We start from the raw sequence: 23,506 nt of genomic DNA on the forward strand, positions 1-23,506 counted from the left end.
TTCTTCTTCTTCTTCTTCTTCTTCTTCTTCTTCTTCTTCTTCTTCTTCTTAGGCACGATGCGAGAGTGAGAGAGCGAGAACGAGTAAGAGGAAGAGAGCGACAGGATCGCCGGTTGAAATAGCGAATGCGTATTTTTAGGTTCGGCTATATTAATTGCAAACGAATGAGACTTTTGCGTGCGAAATATTTTATCACTGCAGACACACAGAGAACCAAGAGAAGCGAATCATTTCAACGAACGAGTGAAAAAAAAATGCAACTGTTTTTTTTTTTGCTTGATTTTCAAACGGAAAATATTGCGATTGTGTTTTGGGCTTGTAAATCGCGTTGAATAAGGGCCGAAACCAGCAAAATGCACTTTTGTGTGTGTGCACTGATGTTACCCAAAGGAATTCATTGTAAACACATTGGGCTTGTATCCAAAAAGAAGAGAAGATTTTATTATCATTTTGGGCACGTTTCGTTTGCACACTTTTTTTTCTCCTTCTCTCGCTCCAATCTTGGAATATAACAAACATGCAACTTAAGCCATTTCTATTTTTACATTTGTCGATTTAATGTTGTTGTTTCTTGTGCCCTCTCGCAGCACTCTTGCGCTGGAATGTTGGCGCATTTCGTTTCTATATAGTATTAAATAAACGAGATATCGCAGTATTTTTTTTTTTTTGCTAATTTTTGCAAAACAAGCGGATAATAATAAAAATTTTATTTTGCTGATTGAATCAAATGCAACGCAATTATTAAATCTATAGTACGAATTCTAGATCGTGATTGTGATCAAGAGCACTCGCTCCACTGACTCAACCCGGCTAGCCTACTATAATTTGATTTTATACGATTTTTTTTCTGTTTGGCGAATAACAATGTTTGCATGTTGTATCACACAACTGGCGTGATCGATTACTTTGAACTCACACCACATGATTGAGCTGGGCCATAGTCCCATGGCTGAAGGGATTATGCTCGATTTTATTGAATTTGAAAGATAAAAAAACTTCTTCGGAAAGAATGACAAAGAACAAATTTGGACATTTTCAATGGAATGCAAGATTTTTGGATTTTCTATTTGAAACATTACGTTTTTTTCGTGCATTTTTCGATCAATTTTTTTTTTTTAATCTTCAATTGACTTCCCTTCAATTTTTCAAAGAAAAAAATGTTTTGATACTTTTTTGGAGAATTTCTTGTTAAATTTTTTGATTTTTTTAAAACATTTTTTTATTATTTTTCGTTTATTTCGTTTTTTATTTCATTTTTCTTTCAAATTTTCAAAAGTTCGACTTTTGTAGTGAAATTTTGAACAACATTTTTTAATATTGTCTGAAATATTTGAACAAAAATTCAAAAATCCACGAAAAAATGTTTCGAATTCATTGAAAAATGTTAATTAAGCAGAAAAATTCATTCGTACAAACGAAGCACGCGATTCAATCAGTTTCTTATCACACTGACAAGATGAAAGACGCGGGAAATACGAAGAAATCTCATAGAAAAAGCAGTTATTGCTTGCATATAGCCAATCCAATCGTTTGAATAAGAAAAAAATGCTTTAAATGAAAAGATTTCACCCAACATTTATTCCCATTTCTGTTTTTGTTAGAAACATTTCATCGCTTCGAGTTCATAAAACGTTTAACTTGCGCGATTGAGCCCACCAAACCGTTTGAATGGAGTAGAAAATTGAGAGTTGCATGGTTATTGGCTTGGCTTATAGTGATAAATGTGCCGACTAAATGTCAGTTATCAATTGAAAATGACTTAATCAACGCTATTGCCGTGCATCTGTTGTGTTGCCGTATTTTTACGTGCTATGATATGTTGGTGATTCGATTTGGTCTGATGTTTTGATTTGTTCGAAACCTTCGATTGCAAAAAATGATAGACGACAGTTTGTTTCCGATGTAGCTGAGCATCTCGAATGGGCCATGCTTTGGGATGAACGCGTGCACGATTTGCCGCATACACATGTTATTTCTCTCCAGTTCCATGACGATGAGTGTAATCACGACGGCGTTCGCCATTCATTTGTCTTACATAGCACTTTGGGTATGCCTTTTTTTTCTCGCTTGTGCTTATGTTCATTCAATTTGCTAATTGCTTTCGGGCTTAATGAAATCGTGAGTGAATCCAATCAAGATAGAAGTTTTATCGGCTTTTAGCATTTCATGTACAGTTTTTTTTAAATTATTATTGTTCCAAATGGGCCGCACTTTGCAAAATTCAGCGACTGAAGATCATTTCAACATCGAGCCTATCGAATGAAGTGGCAAAAGCATCCGAGCAAATAGAATTGTCTAGTAATTTCGCCTTCAGTTTTGCTCTATTAAAAATTTAAACTTAGTCATAAAACGCTGAATGATTGCAAACAGAATGGCGAAACAGGCGGCAAATATCGTATGATTGGCAGTGAAGCAGAGAGAGAGAGAGAGAGAAAGAATCGGGAGAAGGAGACAGCGGGAAAGTCAACAACGAATGTGTCAAATGCGAGATATAATACATTTTTAGAGGTCATTTGCGGTAACACTCACAACTCACGATCATATTAGATCATTTTTATTTGGCAGAAAATTATGACATACAATTAAAATGTAAGCGAGACATTTCAGCTCGATTTGCCATTACACATTACTGGTTCGAGTGAGTTTTTCTTGTTTTTTTTTTGTCTCTCTCGCTCGCAAAATGTTTTCGTGACATCACGAAAGCCCTTTGTGAAGCGAAGTGGCCGTTTCATTCAAATTCATAAAAAAACGAATCGTTGTTCCAGCAAGAATCGTTCTTGTTCTAAAGAATGAAGCTTATTCTTGTGAAGAATAAAATCCAGTCTTGTGCAAAAATGAGTTCATACTCGAAACGAACTCTTCTTCTTGTGAACCATGAGAGAGGTTTTTATGAGCCAATTACACGGGACTGGCCCAGCTAACTAACCGAAAAACATGATGCAATACCGAGCAACGTTTTGGACGACGACTACGATGCCGTCACCGCCGCCGAATCGGCTGTGCCATTCGATGCGGTCCAAATATTTCCGATCTGAACAATTGTCTGCTGCTTCGTTGTCGTTGGTGTTGTTGTTGTTGCTAGTTTGTAATAACCCGGAAAATGTGTCACATTATCTCTCGAAATTGATAAAATTGTATGGAATTTCGGAAGATGTGCAATGTGAAAATGATATGAATTGATATGGCCTTATCAATTACGTGAAAAACATCGTAATGAAAAGCGTAAATATATACATGTTCTATGTTCTCGCTAGCCCGCTCCGCTCGCACTCGGAACTTGTGAAACGAATCACGAGTCGACGAAGGCTCGAGAATTCAAATGGAAAAACGACTGGCGACAATAGTATTCCACAACTACGAAGCACTAACATAGTTGCAATCGCCTCTTGTTGCTCTCACTCACTCTCGATTGCTTCGCGTTTTTCAGCTTTCCAATCGATTCGCCTTTTTGAATCTCTTTGCCTAAGCGCGCTATTGTCGTTAACTCTCTCTCATTCTTTCTTTTTCTCTCTCTCGACATACCGACACCATAGAGCCAACCGCTCTCACTGCTTCTCTTTTCTATTCTGCCTGTCCGCCACCGAGATGCACACACAAACAACACCAATACATGCACACACCTAGAGGACTATTTCTACGCTACGCTTGTACACATTCAAAACCACACGCTACCATTCACATACAAACACAGACACAGACACAGAGAGACAGTAACTCTCGCAATTGCAATGCTTTGCCGTTTGTGCTATGGGCTATTCGTTTTGTTCGGCTATTCAGTTCTCAGTTTCAAAACAGATTCGGTGCGGTGCGCTTGTGTTGTGCGTTTTCCTTTCTCGATGTTATTCCCTTCGGATTTTACTCACTAGTACTAGTTTGGCCGATTTGATTTTTATTCTGTTCAGTTGAACCGTTTTTTTTTTCGTTCAATTTTTTTTAATCGTTGAAAAAAGATTGAGCTGAAATTTTAGCAAGTTTGCAGTGAAAATAACCGGCAAATTTTTGGTGTGTGTCATTTTAAAAGAAAAATGGGTTAATTATTCACTTTGGTTCGATTGGGAGATGTTTTGTGCTGAAATTTTGAGGATTTTCGCGTGACTAAAAGAGTTTGCAACGCAAATTTTACGCCGAAAAAATGGATTTTCAGTTGAAAATTGGAAAATTGGATGGAAATAAATGAATAAATCGATGAAAAACTTGAAATTTTGAAGAAATTGTTGGGAAATCTTGAGAAAAATGATGAAACACTAAAAGAATTGATCGAAAATTTAAAGAAAAAAGATAAAATATTCGAAAAATTGAAAAAAAAATTAAGAATATTTTTAAAAAAATTGAAGAAATTGACGAAAAAACTCAAAAATTGGTTTAAGAACTGATGAAATGAATGTAAAAAATTGACGGATTTCCTTGAAAAACTCCAAAATTTGATAAAGGTTTCAAGAATTTGGTTAAAAAGTGAAAAATGCCACCAATAGATTCAAAAATAATTCCATTGAAAGTGACGATTCGATGTGATAAACCAAATAAAGAGAAAAAAAGAGTTCTGAATCGGCCAATGATCGTAAAGATTCGGCAGTTTTGTGCTCATGATCGTAATCAATCACTTTAGATAATTGACATTGAATACACTGGTGATCGATTGACACGCGCGCGCATCTCATTGCCCAAAAAAAAAACGCCTAAACCGATTAAATAAGTTCCAATTGCTTATGGAATTTCTGATCGAATTACCATCGATCGTGTGTGTGCGCGCATATTCACCGAAAATGCGCTTATACTTCAATTCAATATGGTGTTTATAGTAAAAAAAAAATCATTTGCCGGCAATTTTTCACATGGACTTAGAACGGGGCCCCCTGTTCGACACAAACAAAAAAAGCACATAGCGTTGAAATGCGAGTCCCATCAAAGTAGAGAGTTGTAATGAGAATTGGTTGAAAGAAAGAGTGGAGAAGTGATCATCGCCCATGATTTATGGTCGCCCAAAAACCTAAAGAGCATTAGTGCAATAAATCAGAGAGTTTCCACAGGCGGAGGAAAAGAGAAAAAAAAACGCCCTACGATGAATGGGCATATTTGCCGCCGAACCAAAAAAAAAATCGAAAAACATTTTGGCTAACTCTTCATTTTGCACCATATTTTCGTGTTGCTTCTTATTTGCCGTCGTTTTGTCGCGTTGTTTGTTTTTCGCGTGCTCGCGCTCACGCGCACGTTTCGTATATCGTAATTTATTTTCGAATAAATTACTTGTACGAAGAGTGTGCCCGAGGCAGCGAATATTTGCACCGTTCGCTCGCACTCGATCACAATAAACACGAGGTGTACAATCGAGGAAAAGTATATATATGTGTCAGCGAAAACGAGCGCTTTTTTTTCATCGTCGTCGTCTTCTTTTGTGTATTTTGAATAATTCGGTAGCGCGAGCGTACAAAATGTAAACGACGACGAACGTCGCCGATCGAGTACACAACACATCGAGTGTGTGTAATTGTTGTGTATGAGTGCTATATATAAAATCGATTGTGGCTGTACTTCATTGGGTCAAACGCAGACGGCAAACAACAAAAACCGAAGAATTTGTTAATGCATAATCGCTAATAGATTGTGAAGTTCAACAATGCCTCCTCTATTCTTCTGTTTTTTGTTTACGTATATTTTTGTCGCTTGAAAAGTGCTTACGCGAGAGAATGATCAAAATGCTGGCTTACGCTCTTAACCCGTTCGGTGAATTTTTTCAACGCACTCACTCATCATCATTTTTGCTATAAAAAAAAAACATAGCACATTCATTGATGTTTACTCCGCGCGCCCGACTCGCGACCTTATCATCCAAAATAAACACACTCCGAAGCATTTATCAAGCCCATTTTTGTATGTACACAAGGTGGCTCATCGGCTCATCTCGAAATGATAAACAGATACAACGAAAACTGAATGGCAAACTAAACTCATAAGAGAAGTAGAAATGGATTTTCCATATGTGAATTCCGCATTTCGCCTTTATAATGAGATCGGTTTGAACCAAATCTAACCATTTTTTGTTTGTTCCCAAACAGTTCCCAAAATGAGAACGAAAGTTCTTTTTTTCGCTCGAGCGAGATCTTTGTTGGCTAGCTCAAAACATGTTTTTTTTAACGAAAGAACTTCTTTCCCCGACAAACACCATTCTCGGCTCATTCAGTGTGGTTTTTGACTCTACAACAGAGTCAAGTAGACGCTACGAACAGAAAAAAACTAGACGTTTTTATTTGAAGTTCAAATTTTAAACAGAGAAATGAAAAAAAAAAACATTGAGCGGCTTTTACTTTTTTTTCTCCCGAACGCGCCCAAAAACATATCCAAGTGATACAATGCAAGACATTGAAAAGTGAACGAAGAAATCGGTTGAGCACGCCGGTAATTGAATTGCAATTAGATGAATGAACAGCAACAGCAACGAAATCATGTTTTTTTTTTGTTAAGTGGGCGAGAAAACGAGTGAAAAAGGAAGCGATTACTAAAATTACAAACAGTTATTTCGGTTTTGATGGACGCAAGATCATTGTGTTTCAAATACTTGAAAAATGGATTTTCATTTCTTCATTCGAAAAGAAACTCTACGAGAGGAAAAAAACCTATCATTTTCTCATTGAAAAAAAAAACTCGTTCATTTTCGGTACACGAAAAACGTAGTTTTTTTTCTGTCTGTGCAACTAAGCGCACCATCTCATTTGACAGCCAGTTTTAGATGCCAAAAAAAACAAACCTGAAATGAAAAAGAAAAAACCGAACGAGAAAGCATTTGTCGCTCGGAATCGGAGCCAAAGAAACGTGAGACAACCAGAGTAATCTAATCCTTTCAGCATACACGAATCGTGTACGAATGCGCAAATGCAATTCGAGCAAAATGAATTTCCGTCGATTCGTTGCTCACATTTTATTGTCATATATCTGAATGCAAAAGGAAGCGGCTACGAAGCAATCTGTCGCCAATAACTGGCTGGTGTCGGTGTGTGTGTGTGTGTGTCGCTATTTTTCATTCTTTCATTTCCGAAACGAAGAAAACAACAAAACGTTGCATTGATTTCGCAAACAATTGCACACACACAGAATAATTCCATGAATTGTGTCACATTCCAAGGCATTTCGGTTTCGAGCATCAGGATACAACGTGGTACATATTACGACAATAGCAATTGGATTTCATCATAATCATCCATTTCAAACAAGTCCATCCGACATTTCCAACCCAACAACAACTTATAACTCATTTGGCGAAAATAATGATGCGCGTGTGCTCAGGCGAAATTGATGCGTGCGCCCCGTTTGATCGAACCGATGAAGACGCCATTCGCCTACAACACACATACACACAGACACCAAGTCAACGCAGAACAATAATTCATATTTATTTACATAAAAAGCAATTATGCTCATGAATATAAAATATTGTCTGCAACGAGGAGAGATGATTTGAGAGCGAGTGAAAGAGAGTCAGAATTATGACGGCAAAGTTTAGCACAAATATGACGATTATTGCCATTTCGCTGAGCGAGCGAGCGAGTGGGAGAGAGAGAGAGAGAGAGAGAGAGAGGGAGAGGGGGAACGAATAAGAGTACATAATCTACTTATTTTATACAAATAATTTAATGCCGCTTCACGACCATTTTCGATGTGGCTTTCTCACTCGCTCGTCTTATTTGCTTTGCATTTTGGCTTTTGTACTACGGCTCCCGCTCTTGCTCTTACTCTCATTCTCGTTCTCGCTCCTGCACTTAAATTCTAGCTCTTATATTCACTTGAATTCCTCTCTCGTTCATTTCATTCAAGTGGATTGAGTGCGTGTGGTGCGAGCACACCCGCACTCGTACTCCCAACAGCAACAGTTTGTGAAGTGCCCTTGTGGCGGCTTTGCTTTGCTATCGTAACGAATTTGCGACATGCTTCACTGTTAATGCTCCTTGCATTTCATTTCGTTGCCTTTCTTTTGGTTATTTGACTTAAACACATTTTTTCGCCATTAAATGGTTGAAATTAAAAATTTCAATTAAAAGTGTGACCGACAATTTAGGTTTCGACTTCGTTGAGTTTATTCGACTTTGGCGGGAACCATTTGACTTTGGCAGTTCGATAATTCAGCAGATGAGATTCATTCAGATTAAGTTGAGAGTTCCAATCCATTTTAGAATTCCAACAAAGTTCAAACTCCTTCAAAATGAATGATTGGGTGAAATGTTTAAAAAAAAAAATCTGAAAGTTCCAAAAATTCAAAAACTCCTTTGAGTATGTAAAAAGAGTCTGATAAAAGAGCAAACAACCACAATAGTTGTCTCATTTTCTGTTGAATGAGCGATTGATCAGTAAACAAATCCGCCGATTTGCCGCAAAAGAATGATCGATTCGTCAAAAGATGAATCATCGACACAAGATCGTTGACTGCATTGCATTTATGCATTTTCCACAATTACCTGCGGGCTACCATGTTTCTATGGCTGCGCATTCTTTTCAAGAATGTCAACAACAATAGTCAATACATTCCGCAACATAGCAAAACATCTCTTTCTGCAAATTTTTTAAGCACGAAAATCTCTTTTTCTCAAGAATTTTGTGTTTTTTGTGAAGAAAAAAGTGCTTAAGTTGAGTTGTCAACCGAAAAAATGCCAATTTTTTGCATTCATGCGAGTGATTGTTGATTTTTTTATTCTTTTTCATTTGTTTTCGTCTGAATTGTATTCCTTCTTAATTTCCTCTTCTTATTTTTCTCCTTCATCTCCATCCTCTTTATGAGTCGAAGCCAAAGCATTTTTATTTATCATTCAAAGTCGCCAATTTGTGGTTTCCTTTCTGGCCAAGTCAATTATGTACGCATGCCAATGCATTTCTTTTTCTCTCTTTCCATCTCATCAAAGTGTTAAACATTGTTGTAATCTGTGCCATATCCATAAATTTTGTGCGCGACATAACAAACGAACGCACAACAAAAAAAAAAACTTGTCGAATATGAACATAAGCGCAAACAAAACCAAAGTGCTTTTTGTTAAAATATACACACAAAATAATCATAATTTTCGGTCGATTGCCAAAGTGTTAAACATAAGCATTGCCGGTCCAATCGACGTCGACGACGATGATGAGGACGGCAATGACGATGACGAGAAAACATTTCACAATTGTACGCATAAATATGCATACGAGTGTATACGAAGAGTGTGAGCGTGCGCTTGCGCGCGCGCGCCCAATGTGCAAGTGAGATTGAATGGCAGTGTGATTTATATCGTCTTTGCAATTAGTTTTCATTTGTGCTTTTTGTGTGCTGTTCCTCATTCTTGTTTCGTTATTTTGTTCATTTGTGCGCATTCACACACACACACACGCGTGCGCGCACAGTGAACCACTCTTCGCTCTGACATACGTACCATGCGGCTGATGAATTGAGCAATTGCAACGGGCTATTCACATGTTTGTGTGATATTTTTCATGCCGTTGTTTTGTCTGCAGTTGCCGTTTTATTTCACTCATTCGATATTTTGGCTTCCGTTGCGTGTCAAAAACGACACAAGAACCGCATGCCGAACAACAACAAAAAAACGACAAATTCGAAATGAAACGATGCATTTGAAGAGAAACAACAAATGAAATCCCTTTTTCAAAGGGAAACCGGGGAAAAATGTGAAGAATTGAGTAAAAAAAAAGTCTGAAAAATTGAAGAACTGAAGAGAAATAAATCGCTACTTTGTTTGCAATCTGCAAGCTGAAACGATCTCATGAAAATCCACAGAACATAACAGTAAAAAAAAAAATTACGATCCCAGAACCATGTTTAGTGCATTTGTTTTTATTACGCAATTTTCCAAAGACTCATAACACATTCTTTTTTCTTCTCCTTTTTTGCATTCCAACAGAGAGAAACTGCAAGAGACGAGAGAACCGAAACTAAAAGTGAAACGAAACAAATCAATCGTTGAAGTGGTCGCGTTGTAGTTTTTTTTTCTCCCTCGTAACATTTTGATTCGTTTCGCAGTTGAGTTCGCGAAAATAGTGAAAAATACATCAGAGAAAAAAAATATTGAAAGGCTCAACATGAATTCGTGGAAGCTGCTGCTACTTGAGCTATTAATCATCGGCTTGATGACATCAGGTAAGACAAGAGATTGAATTTCATTAATTCAGGCTATTTATCATTTCTTTTTATAATAATCAAACGACAAGACACAAAGTCAACGGTTTTGTGTTCTTTTTTTTATTGCAATCTAAATATATCCTGTGCGATGAGTACGTGTGTATTGTGCCTGGACGGACACGCCATTTATCGCACAGGGGAAAAACAGAAGAGACAATTTTATACACCGAAACGAATGTCGAATAAAGAATGATGTGCGTGCGTTCTGACATAATCGCAAATTGAATGGGACGATATGTCGTTAACCGGCGCTAACACGCACCCACGAGTAGCTTTTTTCATTTGATTTAGTACTCAAGATGAAACAGGAGGAGAAAAAAAAGAAGACAAAAGTGTATAATGAGAAAAAAAGTGTGCATTTTTTTTAAAGGAAGGCGAAAAAAGTAAGGGAGAGAGTTAGAGAGACATAGAAAGAGATAGAGATAGAGAGAGATAGAGGGAAAGAGAGATAGAGGGAAAGAAAGAAAGAACATGAGAAAGGGAGTCAGGGAAATAGAGGAAGAGCAAGAGAGAGAGAGAGAGACAGCGTTTTGTTGGACATGTTTGCGTTCGAAAAAGATTAGCGATAAAAAAGTGTCAGTTTGTCGCAAGTGACCCATAAAATGAATGAGTATAAAATATGTGCTGCTTTGCCATGGATAAATCGCCCCGTTGATGGCGTGCGCTAAAAACTACATTAAACATTGTCCACATACATACACACACTGCGTCTACTCCCAGTTTACAATTAATTAATTAGTTTTGATTGTATTTTATGCACATTTCGGGCGAATGGCCCCTTACGAAACTGGGACACCGCAGTACATAATCATTCTCTATCGAAATCGTTTGCTTTTCACTCAGCCACGCTGGCAAAAAAGGTGATTCCCTTTGTGTGACACACGTCCAAGAAATCGGTTTGATCCAAACACACACATACACACACTCCAAGAAGAAATCATGGCCATAAATTTTACGAGCCGATTGTTTATCCATCTAACTGTATGTCTTTTGTTTCGCTCGAATCGATGATATGTCGTCCGGAAATCCATTGTTTTACATTCTTCTGTTCAATCGGTCGGCGACACGAACACGTTCGATTCTCTATTTCGAAAGAAACAAAAAAAGAAACAAATCGTCATATTTTAATATGCCATTGTGTGATCGATCTCACATCGAAAAATCAGCACCAAATTAATTTCGTCACAGACAGCACGTAGTGGGTCAAAAACAATGAATCGGCCTTTTTTACGCTGTTTTAACCACGACTGTCTCTTTATATCGTTCACAACCGCTCTCTTTAAATCGTTCATTGAACAACGATTCGTTCAAAGTATAAAGAATCTTTTACGCTCCATGCATGTTCCACTTTTTTTACCTCAACCATGATTGTTTTTTCATGTAAAATTTACATATTTCAAGACCTAATTTGATTGAACAAAGTTTGGTCAAACACCTATTCGCTCATAGAGTTCTGTTCGGTGTGAAGCGTTCTAATCCGTTATTATCATTTCATTTGAAGTCACATTTTTCTCTGTCATTCAGCCGCTTGTCAAACCGATTTTTGGCCCAGAAGCAATAGAACATTTGTCTGCCATTAGATAAGGAATGGCTTATCGTTCGTATCATTTAGCGTATTCTCATTACAAATTGACGACGTAAACATATTCTGACTTTAAAAAAAACAACTACATCGCCACTTTTAAGATGCATACGACTGATAGCGAACAAGACGTTACACTGATAAAATTGAATCGAAAGCAAAGGAAAAAAAACGCCGTAAATCTTTGGCGAGAGTTGCCAAGCCGTAGTACATTCACAAAAGGTGGCAACGACGTGTGTAACAACAGTGACATATATCACAGCAACGCAGTTGTTATCGTGTGATTTGTGGCAGTTGAGTGTATGTGGCATATACTATGTGCGCGGCTTTTTTTTTTAATCATTTTGACTAAATGGCAAAACTCAATGGCGAGCATTGTGTCAAGTTGTGGAAAATTGTGATCGCATTTGCTCGGATTTCATTTCGCAAATGATGTAATTAAAGTCAATCGATGGCCATAATCATATGATGGATATCAATTTGAGGTGTCAAGAAAAAAAAAATCAACGATAATACGATTTAATCCATGGCCGGTTGAAGAATTAATCGACGGCCTGTGGGAAAGAAGAAGCAACGAAAAGTTTCGTAGAAAGAGAAAGAAATGGAATCCAGAGAAGTTAATTCATTGCCTCGGTCATTACAATCGATTTAAAGACAAGGAAAATTGGGCACGGGCCATCGACCATCGGCCACATGGAAAGCACGTTTGCATCCAATGTTTGCCCGCTTTTTGCTGTCGCCTCTTGATGCAAAGTGAATTTCATTTGAGTTTTGACCACCGGTCGAGCCAAAATGTGATTGATAAAATGTTACAACAAAACTACGATTGATAAATGTTCTGGCAGGCCAAAAAATGTGTAATGGGAAACACGAAAAGCCGATGCCGTGGTCGATGTTGTCACACCCATGCGCCCATTTGCCATTTCCAGTTGACATATCGATGGTGATAAACATACAATCGATTTAAACGCACACGGAAATTATTGAGACACACACATGAGCTTTAGAGAGTTAGAGTGTATAAGAGTGAGCAAGAGACTAAGATACTAAGAGACTGAGAAAGATAGGGAGAGTAACAGACAGACTGAGAGAAAAAAAAATACGTCGAATAGCGAAAAAAAGCAAATCAAATCTCAACGACGAAGATGTATTACGATATTACAGTCAACAACACGCCGCAAGTCAATGTATATTCAGTAGGAAATTACCATCCATTTATGTCGAACTGACTGGCGATTGATCATCATTGGCCACCAAACTAAAATCTATTTTCTCTGTGTCGATATATTCAGAACAAAATGTCAAACAACAACGAAAACAAAGCGAATAAAAATGTCGACAAATATTCATCAAACCGTTAAACCAACACACACACACACACACACACACATGCACACTACAGTTCATGCATTTGAAATTAAGCGAAAAAAAAACCTAACGAGCTGCCGATCTTTGGGTCGTGAGATGCTTTTGGTCGAGAGAACAAAAAAAAATGGAATTTTCTTCGACTGCTTTAAACAAATAAAACATTTCTTCTCGACGATAGATTATTGATCACGGTCCAATGACAACAATTAATTAATTCTCCCATTGTCATAATTTCGTTTGTTTCGTTCCATTCTTTCGTTGGGCATATTTATGAGGTCCATAATTTGTGTGTGTGTGTGTGTGTGTGTGTAATTTGTGAATATATGTGGAAATTTAAATGAATTCACACAATAATGAAATGGTTTCTTCCGTTTCGTCGCAGTTGCCTCCGCCGCTGCTGCTGACCATTTTACCTTCTTTTTTCATTTCATCTGTCCCATGCTGGCTCTGGCAATATCTCTGCTGTTTATGGTTTGATGGCGCAACCATGCCATAAACGATACCGAGATGAAGTAAGCAGCGTTGGTTGATCTTGACCGATTGGAATTCAGCCGTGTCTCTTAAAAGGAAATGTGTAATGAGTCAGAGAGACAACCCATTTGGTTGTTGTCGCAAAACGAAATTCCCATCGAAAGGGAAATAAACTCGGTGTCGATCGACCAAAAATGGTGATTGAACAGAAAAATGAAGAAGAAGAAGAAATAAATCCGCAAACGATAAGCTATGCAGCAGCATTTAATTAAACCAATAAATAATAATCGAACGAAGCAATGGACAAACAGTGAATGAAAAGAAGAGAAAAAAAAATCGAGGATTCAATGAAAGAAAAAGACGATGAAAATGAAAAAGAGTTGCGTTGTATCACGGGAATCAATGAAACATCGAGTGGATGTGCAGTGAAAATGAAAAAAGTCGATGTACACCGGCTACCATAATTAATAAAGCAATAAGAACCAAAGTTTAGCTACGTTCTATACCAGGCTTAAGCAATGGACGATTCTTTTTTTTTGTTCGTTCACTCTCTGTTCGAAGCCGTACCGTTGCTTGTGTTTTAATTCGTGATTATAAACAATAGATTATGGGCTGATATAGAGAATGAGCGCGATATCGACATGTGAATGTGTCTATTGGCATTGGCTGTGCATCTGGCTACGGCCACCGATAAAGAAGCGGCAATGAGAAAAATCTTCATCGAAAGACGAGATAAATCAGTTGTGTGTTGAACGATCTCGCGTACATACAAAAACAAGTTTATCTTACATGTGTTCGAATTCATTGCGCGCGCCGAGATGTTTAGATTGGATTTTTGTTTCGTTTTCCACACAGCGCGAAGCCAATGGTTAATGGCAAACAAAACACACGGATAAATTTACACACGTCGTACACGTAAAAGCGATTACCACATGAAATGCAACACACACATACACATACGCTGGCAAACGAAATATTCAAAAGTCCAATATTATTGACGGATCATTTTTATATTTTTTCTGCTCTCTGTGTATAAATATAGAGATAACAATATTAAATGATTATTACCAGCCTCTCGATGCTAATGATCGAAAGCGTAAATGAGCAATCGAACAATCCATTCAGTTTTGCCTCCTCTATGTCTCGCTCTCTATCGCTCGCCTCACCAAATTGTCCGAAGCCAGATTCACGTGAGCGACTATCTCGGAACACCAGCACACGAATATGCCTCCAAAGTACCTTGATTTCGATTCCACATTCATTTTTCCCATATCGACACGTCTCTCTACTTTGTTCCATTCAAAATCGTACAAAAGACACGAAATACGCTATGAATTGGATAGAGAAAAGGAACAAAAAACGGCAATAGTAGCCGCAGTCGCAGTCGCAGCAGCAATAACAAACGACAACCAGAAAACACGATGGAAGAATAAACGGAATAATGACACACCTTTATTATTTACTTCATTTATGTTTCGCTCGTTTGTTCAGCAGCGCGCGCGAGTACGCTCTCATTCTCTCTCTCGCGTTTTTGTTTTGTTTTTAATTCTCGTCATTTTGGTGGTCGAACCGCGCTGCTTTTATTTTTCTTTCTGCTCGTGTTTTTTTTTTCTTGTATTTTTATAATTTTGTGTGTGAGTTGCTATTACATTTCCAATTGAGAGACTCGACGAGCACCTGAACGAGAGAAAGAGTGAGGGAGTGAAGGAGTGAGAGAAAGAGTCCAATCGCCATATACCGAACACATGCAGTGCATAACCTCACGTAAATTACTCGAACTCAGTCGCGCGCGCTCTTCGCATCTACCTATATGCTTATGCGTTTTGTCCATTATTATGCAGGCAACGAACGTACAAGCCAATGGCTGCATAACTAACTCGTTCGTTTTGTCAATCGGTCAATTTTCCACCGCTGCTGATGGCAACTACACCAACGGTCATTTTTTTTCTGTTTCTGATTCGGTTTTCAAATGTCCAATTCAACTTTCATTCGTGTGACCCGCTTAACTGCACCGACTTGCAGCCGCGATTCGGGACTTTACACACATTTTTCAACTCTTTTAAATCCGAATTTATGGCACAAGCTAATGGCTCAACCGTTTAACATGCAGATACTTAGTATGTACACACACCGCTTTTTCGTTTTTCAAGTAAATTTGATTATCGCGTGCACACATTTTATCACGCAAAATGCATTTCAAATGGGCTCGACCAATTCGTCGGAATTTACATCCACAGAAGTCAGCGCGCGAACGCAAGACGAGTGAAGACATGCGTTTAGACGGTTTCTTGACGAATTTGTAAATGGTCCCCATTCACCTTCTTCTTTGGAAGGTGCAAATTGGCATGCATTTACCAAGCGATGAAAAGCTGCGGCGGTGGCTTTTGTTGCACTTATTCTTCGGATTTAATAACATTCCCCAAAAGAATTGAATTAAAAAGTTCCTCAAGTCAAAACTGCCAGTTTTTGTTAATTGGGATCGAACTCATTGAAATGAACAATGGGTGTTTTCAATGAATTTCCATGAATAAAAAGAAGATCTTCTTGTGAAAAGAATCATTTCGATCGCGAGAAATCTTTTTAAATCAGAACTTGAACAAAATCAACTCAGTTTTTGGTAAAAATTCAATCATTTTGGCTAATGTTTACTCTTTTTTCGGCAATTTTGACTTAATATCGGCCAAATTTGACTGAAACTTACTCATTTTTACTTATTTTCTGTGCAATTTGAATGAATTTCGAATAAAATGATACAATTCGACTCGATTGGACACATTTTTAGTCTATTCCTTCTCAATTTTTCCCAAATAAGCTCTCAAATTCCGGGAAATAACTATGATGAAATTATCTAGAAAAAAAAATTCATCAGAAAAATCCACGGGATCTCGAAAAAATCGTTCAAATTTGAAAAATCCGAGATCTTTAACTGAAGATTCCGAAACCGTCAAGCTTCAGTTCAAATTTGATCGAAAAATTCTCGAACTTTCTTATCAATAACCCGGAATTGGCCTCAATTAATCGAACCATCGAAGAAATCGGCTTTGAATTCACTTGTGAATCAGGTTCAGTGTCTTAACAAATAGTAGTGTCGAGTCGAAAGTCTCGACTTTCCCGCATAAATTGTCCATCGTCATTCACCGAAGTATTCGAAAAGAATCGAAAGCATTCGGTTAGGAATGTGTGCGCTCTGATTCATCTGTCGTTCTCTCCGTCTCTCGTTGTGACCTTTTAGCATTTGCAATTGGCTGCTTAACGTGTGTTAACTCTCTTAATAATAACGATTATAGGTTTATGTGGTCTTATTAAATGACATTTACAACCATGAAACAAGATTCTATTATTGAGTCACACACTCAAGCGCACGGCGAGTCTGACTCATCAATCTAGTGTACGTTACTGCCCGAGGCGCATAACCATCGCCAAGTCGTTTATGATAAGAAGTAGTGTCGTTGAATAGAAAAATTACGCTTCATGTTGTTAGATAATTAATTTCTCATCGCGTTGGAAATTTGAATGTTGCATGTCGAATCAAAATGCACCCGACTGAAAATGAAAGACGAAATATATTGCGGCCATTCGTCATGTGACTCTTTCAATATGCAATTCTTATTGGCCAATGAAATATTTTCCGTTGTGTTTCGGGCCATTGTGTGCCGGTATTTTGCGCAACGGTGTGAGAGAGTGAGAGAGAGAGAGAGAGAGAGCCACAAACGGAACACCAGAACAGTAAGAAAAAGCATATATTAAAATGTGCTAATAGCCCGTGTTCTTTTACGTCGCACGAAGGCGATTTTTGATATGTCTCGATATAAATCTCGCGGAATCGCACAAGTCATTGCTTCGGAAAATTGGAATTCAAATGGCCGATGAGTGTGTGTGTGTGTGTGTTTTGTCATGGGTGTGTTATATGTCTATGGCTAACGAGAAAAACCAACCGAAATGAATGGTAGCAAAGAGTCGAAAAAAAAGACACGACCCGCCGAAACCAATGCTATCTATCGATATGTACAAATCGCGTCAAACTATTGTCTCGCATGAAAACCCACTATCAATTAAAAGCGATTTGAGGTCGTTTATTTGCGCATAAAAAGCCGAATCTAATTCGAAATGGCCAATTTAATTATCTAATTCCATTTTGGATAGTGCATGCAGCAATCGCGCTAAAAGTCATCGTAATTATGAGTAGTTTTTGCTGTATTTTTTTTCTCGTTTGCATCGATTTCGGTGGAACTGGGCTTGTCTTGTTGACTTTTTGCCAGTCGATTCGACTTCTTTTTCTTCGAGTTTTTTATTTTCTGCGATCTTGTTAAAGACTTTTTAGTTGATGGGTTTCAATGAAGTAAAAAAACTGGAAAAAGCAAAAAAAAACACGGCTCAACTTTATCTAACAAAAGAAGAATTGAGATTCGACGTTGGAAAAATGGTGGCGGTCAAAAATCGTGCTACAACGCGGTTATCTTCAAATGCAAACACTGGCTTTTCCTTTTCATCGGCCCGAAATTTATGAGTGAGTCTCGATTTCAAACCGACGACTAAGGATAGCACTTAACGAAGTCAAAACATTCTCATTCTTTGGTTTTTGGTATCATTCAACCCATTTAGTTAACAAAGGCCACAACTTTGAGCATGAGCTCCTGTTCTCTTTTATGCTCGTTGTTCATTGCCGATTAAAAATCATCGTTTTAAAATGTCATTTCGCATCGTAAACGAAAGGCCATTTCAAGCACGGTTTTCGCGAATAATGAGCCGCACGGATCGAAATCGGATTCGATTCGATTTCGTAAAGAGCATGGACACGTCGTCGTCGTGTGAATGAATAATTTTTTTTTCGTTTAGCTTTGAACATTTCACAATAAGAATTCTCTGGGTGAGTGTTTTTTTCTTAGTAAAAGCTACTTTGAATGAAAATTTATTGTTATGCATTGCGGTGAGACACGACCATTGTACATTCATCGATGAACAGCCGTTTCTTCGCTTTTCAATTGAATTGAATAGCGAGAAGCGCGTTGATGTTGAATCAATCGCGCGCGCATCGACCGAATGATTTGAGTATGTGATGAGTTTAGTCTCTGTCTAATTTGCACTTCATCGTCGTCGTCGTCGTCGCCGTCGAACGTGTTGGCCCATTGTAACCGCGTGCATTTGCTCCACATCGAGAAACAATCAGCAAATCAATTATATTAATTGAAACAAAAGGCTGGCAAAGAAACGACCAACAGAGAGAAACCGATAGAGAATAAAAAAAAAACACAACAATAACAACAGATAGCCCATTAGAATGTAATTGAATATGCTTTTCTCTCTCTCTCTCTCTCTCACTCTTGGCTTTTGTTTCGTTCCATGCGATCGAAATGCTTTTCGAGTGTAAAGAATCGGTTTGTTGGTGACCTAGATTGTGCGGTGTAACGGTGTATCTCTGTGGAACAAGGCGTCGAATCACAGATCTTTACGCTTGATTTGAAAGCAGTAGCACTTTAAAAGCGGTGGTTCCATTGGACTTTTTCCCATTTATCATAATTCTCGCCACGAGTTTTCGCCATTTTTCATTATTCCTCGCTCGGACCATGGCGTTTCTCTCTTTTGCACTCGTTTTCTTGCCATTTTCCCCACTTTTGATTTTTCAAACCACTTTCGATAATTGCAAGTTTTCGATTCCACGCCTCAAACAAGTCGCTTGAAGCGAATTAGGCGGTGATTCGCTGGCTGGGCTTGTGATAATGATCCATTTTATTGAATTAAAAATCAAAATTCTATGGAAATTAAAATTGAATTTGTTTATTTGCTCAATCCAGCAGAAAAAAAAGGCTGGAAAATTTCACAATTTAAGTTCAATTGTATGTTGATTTGAGAGCAAAAAAAAAAAACAAAGCGTTCATCAGATTGAATTGCGTGAAATGTAGTTGAAAAACATTAAGCTATTTTTGTATTTCATTGTTGTTCAATCGCAAGTAATTTCGCGTTTTTTTCTCCGTCGATTAGTCAAATATGATAACACATATCATAATTAGAATAAACGGACGACTTTTCTAATTGACAATGTTTTCTCATTCTGCGTCTTATCACTTATTTGTCATTTCCTTGTTAATCGATGACCTTTTCATCGCACTCTGTGAAACTAGAACTCGACGCTGCGAATTTCTACGCGAGTGTCAACAGATTTTTTTCCCCCTTCTCGTTTAATAATAACAGTTTTGTTTGTTTTTTTTTTTCATTTAATAGCGCCTTCCGCATAACACAGTTAAATTGAACATTTATTGTTTTCAAAACAGGGCGAAAAAATTTCCACATACATCTGGCCACTGTGTTTTAATTGCATGTGTTTTAGTCATAATTTCGATGATGAAATGATTTTGTTTCGGTTGTTGATGACTTTTTCCCCGAAGTGATGACTCTTTTCCATTGATTCCAGGAAGAAAGAATGCTTGGAATAGCTTGAATCTGATTCTATCGAATAAAATGGCTTTTGATCTAACTAACCATTCGAATTTCAAACCTGTCCAAGTAACTCACTACTTCATCCAGCTTTAAGTGTAAACTGTACACAAAGTTGTTGATCAATCATGATGTGGCTAACGAAAAATCGATTCCAAATTTACGAGCTCACCTACGATGTCATAAAATCCGTTCTGTTTATGAAGTAAATAAATAACGCGGCTCGGTTCCCTTTCACCTACTTAACCGATTCCGAATTTAGACCAGTGAGAGAGAGAGAGAAGTAACAAAAAAACATGCGAAAACAGTCGAACGACTGCAGCAGCAGCCGAACAGATCAAAGGATTTAAAAAGAATCCAGAAATAGAGTTCCGTTTGCATCATTCGCTCGTTCTTTTTTTTCGTTCGCGTTCATTGAAAAGAGTGTTGATATAGTTTGGGCGATAAACGGTCATTCTACACACGTCCATCTAAAAATACGCGGCATGCACTCACTCAAACCGACACCTGATTTGTTGAACCGTAAGCGAAAAACGTCCACATAAATCGTCGTGGTTGCGATATTTCATAATTTGACAGGGCCGGGGCGTGCATGCAACACCACACTTCCACTCACTCACACACAATTTCCGACATAGACACGAAGTGACATGCATAGTGTGCATGCTCGAATATGGTGCCGAAATTGAAAATGTGTTCAGCTAGAGTTCGTGATACATGTGACTGTGACACATTTCACAGACTCACCAAGATCGATATGTCGATTCCACCAAACGCATTTCATTCAATTGAATGAACCAAACTGAACAACGTTCCATTCATTTCAACGAGCATTTTTTTCTCGGATACCAAGAATTTATATGAATTGTCGATTGAATACAACAACAAATACGACCCGTTTGTACGTGGGTCAAATCATTGATGACGATGTTTACACAAGTGTCCAATATTATTCCCGGTCTATTTCGAGATGACGAGCTAGACTCGAGCAAACACAAATTTTGGAGTCTATAATTAAACAAATCGACGCATTTTGCACCCGGAACATTTTCGGGCTGCGTTGATTCATATTCAATATCGATCATCCGGCATTTTATTGCTAACCCGAAACGGAATTTCTGTTTGATTGACTGTTTGCCACGGCCCGACACAATATCAACAAACAATTTGCACACGATTTTCAATGTTGCGCGCCCAGCATTTGGTTTATTTTCACAGATATAGCATACAGTTTGATCTGTGCATGTGTGTGTGACTGTCGACAGGCACAATGTTTGTTCTGTACGCAGTACCAGCCAAAACTATCGAGAAAAAAAATTCCATATCACTTCATTTACGGATAACATGTGCGTTTTCCATCGATACGCGGGATATGTGTGTGTGTGCAAACGCGGAAAATGTAAAACATCATCGACATGTGATTCACCCAGACGAATCCATAAAAGAAACTGACGTAATGTGCTTGAGTCGTGCGCACATTCTGCGCATGCAGTATTGAGTAATGTGATCATCTGGGCTCAATGTGAGGCATGGAATGTATGCCATATTGTATCAGTCACTTTGGGTTCATTTTCAAATTTGCTTTGCCGCCAAAGCAGCACTAACCGGCAACAGCGAAAATTGGAGCAATCGTTTCATACACCTAAATGGTGTCCAAAACTTCCTTTTCACATATGTGTTTTAAAACGTTTTAGTTGCGAAATAAATGGAATGCGCGCGCGCGCTTTAATGGTAATGACTGTGTGATTTTTCGCACATAAACTAAATGGAATAGGACAAGCAATGGAATAGGCAAGCAGCAAAAGGAGGAAGGAGGAAGGAGAAGATGAGCGAACGAAATTGTCAAGATCGTAGAAAAAGTGAAAAAGAAATAAAGGCAAATAGAGATAGAGAAATGATCAACATGTGATGGAATCGATTGAACCCACTAAATGCTATTTAGATCGAAATTAATTTGTTTCGTTATGTCATAACGTTGAAGCGGCGTCATTTAAACTCAGTATGGCATTTTCTTCGCATTTTATTTGTTTCATCTTCATCTTCATATTCTTGCGCTCCTCGTGCCGCCGCAGAGTATATCGGTTAATTGAATGGCTGTTCTCATCAAATGTGAATGGGCTAATGCGACACTGCGGGTGCTAATGATCGGGAATGGACAGTGTTTCTTAACGGCTAAGCGCGCGCGCGCGCGCTTGCAGGCTCCGGTCACTTTTGCAACCCACGGATTTCTTATCATCGCGCTCTTATTTCACCATTTGATTTCAATTAATATATCGGAGCTTCGCTTTGCGTGTACTACGGCCGCAATGCGCGCACATGTTACACAACGAATATGATAGAAACCATAATTTTAATTATCGCATGCGAGGAAAGAAAGAGAGGGAGAGAAAGAAAGAAAGCGAAAGCGAAAGAGAAAGATGAATGGCAATTTTATGCGAAAGAATCGAATTTGATGGACACTGTGCGCAAATCGTCTTTCGATTTCGCTCTGTCTTTCTCCAATTTTCTCTCAATTTGTCTATAGTTTATTTTCTCTCTTTTAATCTGTCTTCCGCTATATCGTTCTTTCAATCTACCTCTCGCTCTCTCATTCTATCTCCACTCTTGCTCCTTATTTGTGCGATGGCTCTTACTTTATCTCTAGCTGGCTTCTGCTTTTGCTCTCACACCAAAAATTGATCTAGTCTCTCTTCTTCAGATGATAAATGGCCTTTCTTCAAGATTCAACCCAAACGAAAATAGTTTCAGAGAAAAAGAAGGAGAAGAGCCGCGCCTTTTTCGCCGGAAAACGAAGCACGCACTTTTTCGAGTAAATAAAGAGTCGACTCCATTCGAGCGAAGGGAAAAAAAACTCTGATAGAGAGACGATTTACTCGGAATAAAGTCAAACATTCACCGGGTGAATGTAATCAGATCTGGCTGTTGCTTGGTGTCTTTCTCTCTCTCTCTATCTCACTCACTCTCTTTGTATTTGTCTCACTCCGTGGCAATTCGGCCCCCGTTTTTCGTGTATCGCGCGCACTGCATTTTGTACTTTATTATTAGAATAAAAATGGAATTTCAGCACGGACGCCGAACGATCTTTGATTCTCTCGAGTCAAGTGAAACAGCTCACTCTATCTCTAAGAGAGATAGAGAGCGAGAGAGAAAGAGAGAGATCTTGTTCACCGCTTTTCTACACAGCAATGTGTGTAGTACATACTATTCCAACAAATAGTTTAATTCGTTTTTATTTCTCGGTTGCGTTTTAACTTGAAAACTGATGAATTTACGGAACATTTGTTGGACGCATACACTTCGCTTACGCACACGCCAAAGCAGCAGAAAAGCAGCGGTTGAACGAAGAAAGAAAAACATTGAAAACGATGAAATTAGAATTCGATTAGAATGAACGAAACAGTGCACGACCGTTCGATATGCGCGGCACAATCGAATAAATAAGAGGCCAAAAGAGAGAGAGAGAGAGAGAGAGAGAGAGAGAGAGAGAGAGAGAGAGA

General features: G+C 38.2%; 1 protein-coding gene across 2 annotated transcripts in view; it reads left to right on the forward strand.

Moving 5' to 3' along the window:
- The first annotated feature begins 3,771 nt into the window (after positions 1 to 3,771).
- Positions 3,772 to 23,506, forward strand: part of LOC129575823 (peroxidasin homolog) — a 53,875-nt gene continuing 34,140 nt past the window's right edge. Inside the window, exons 1-2 of one of the 2 annotated variants that reach the window (XM_055459922.1) lie at positions 3,772 to 4,002; positions 9,879 to 10,114. In XM_055459922.1, the coding sequence (XP_055315897.1) occupies positions 10,057 to 10,114 (58 nt within the window). In that variant the 5' untranslated portion in view covers positions 3,772 to 4,002; positions 9,879 to 10,056. Of the gene's footprint in view, positions 4,003 to 9,555; positions 9,764 to 9,878; positions 10,115 to 23,506 lie in introns of those variants that run through there. The other variant, XM_055459921.1, reaches the window with a different exon arrangement.

The sequence above is a fragment of the Sitodiplosis mosellana genome, unplaced genomic scaffold (assembly GCF_009176505.1).
Source record: "Sitodiplosis mosellana isolate CC-2019 unplaced genomic scaffold, AAFC_SMos_1.0 Smas_scaffold_6170, whole genome shotgun sequence".
Lineage (NCBI taxonomy): Eukaryota > Metazoa > Arthropoda > Insecta > Diptera > Cecidomyiidae > Sitodiplosis > Sitodiplosis mosellana.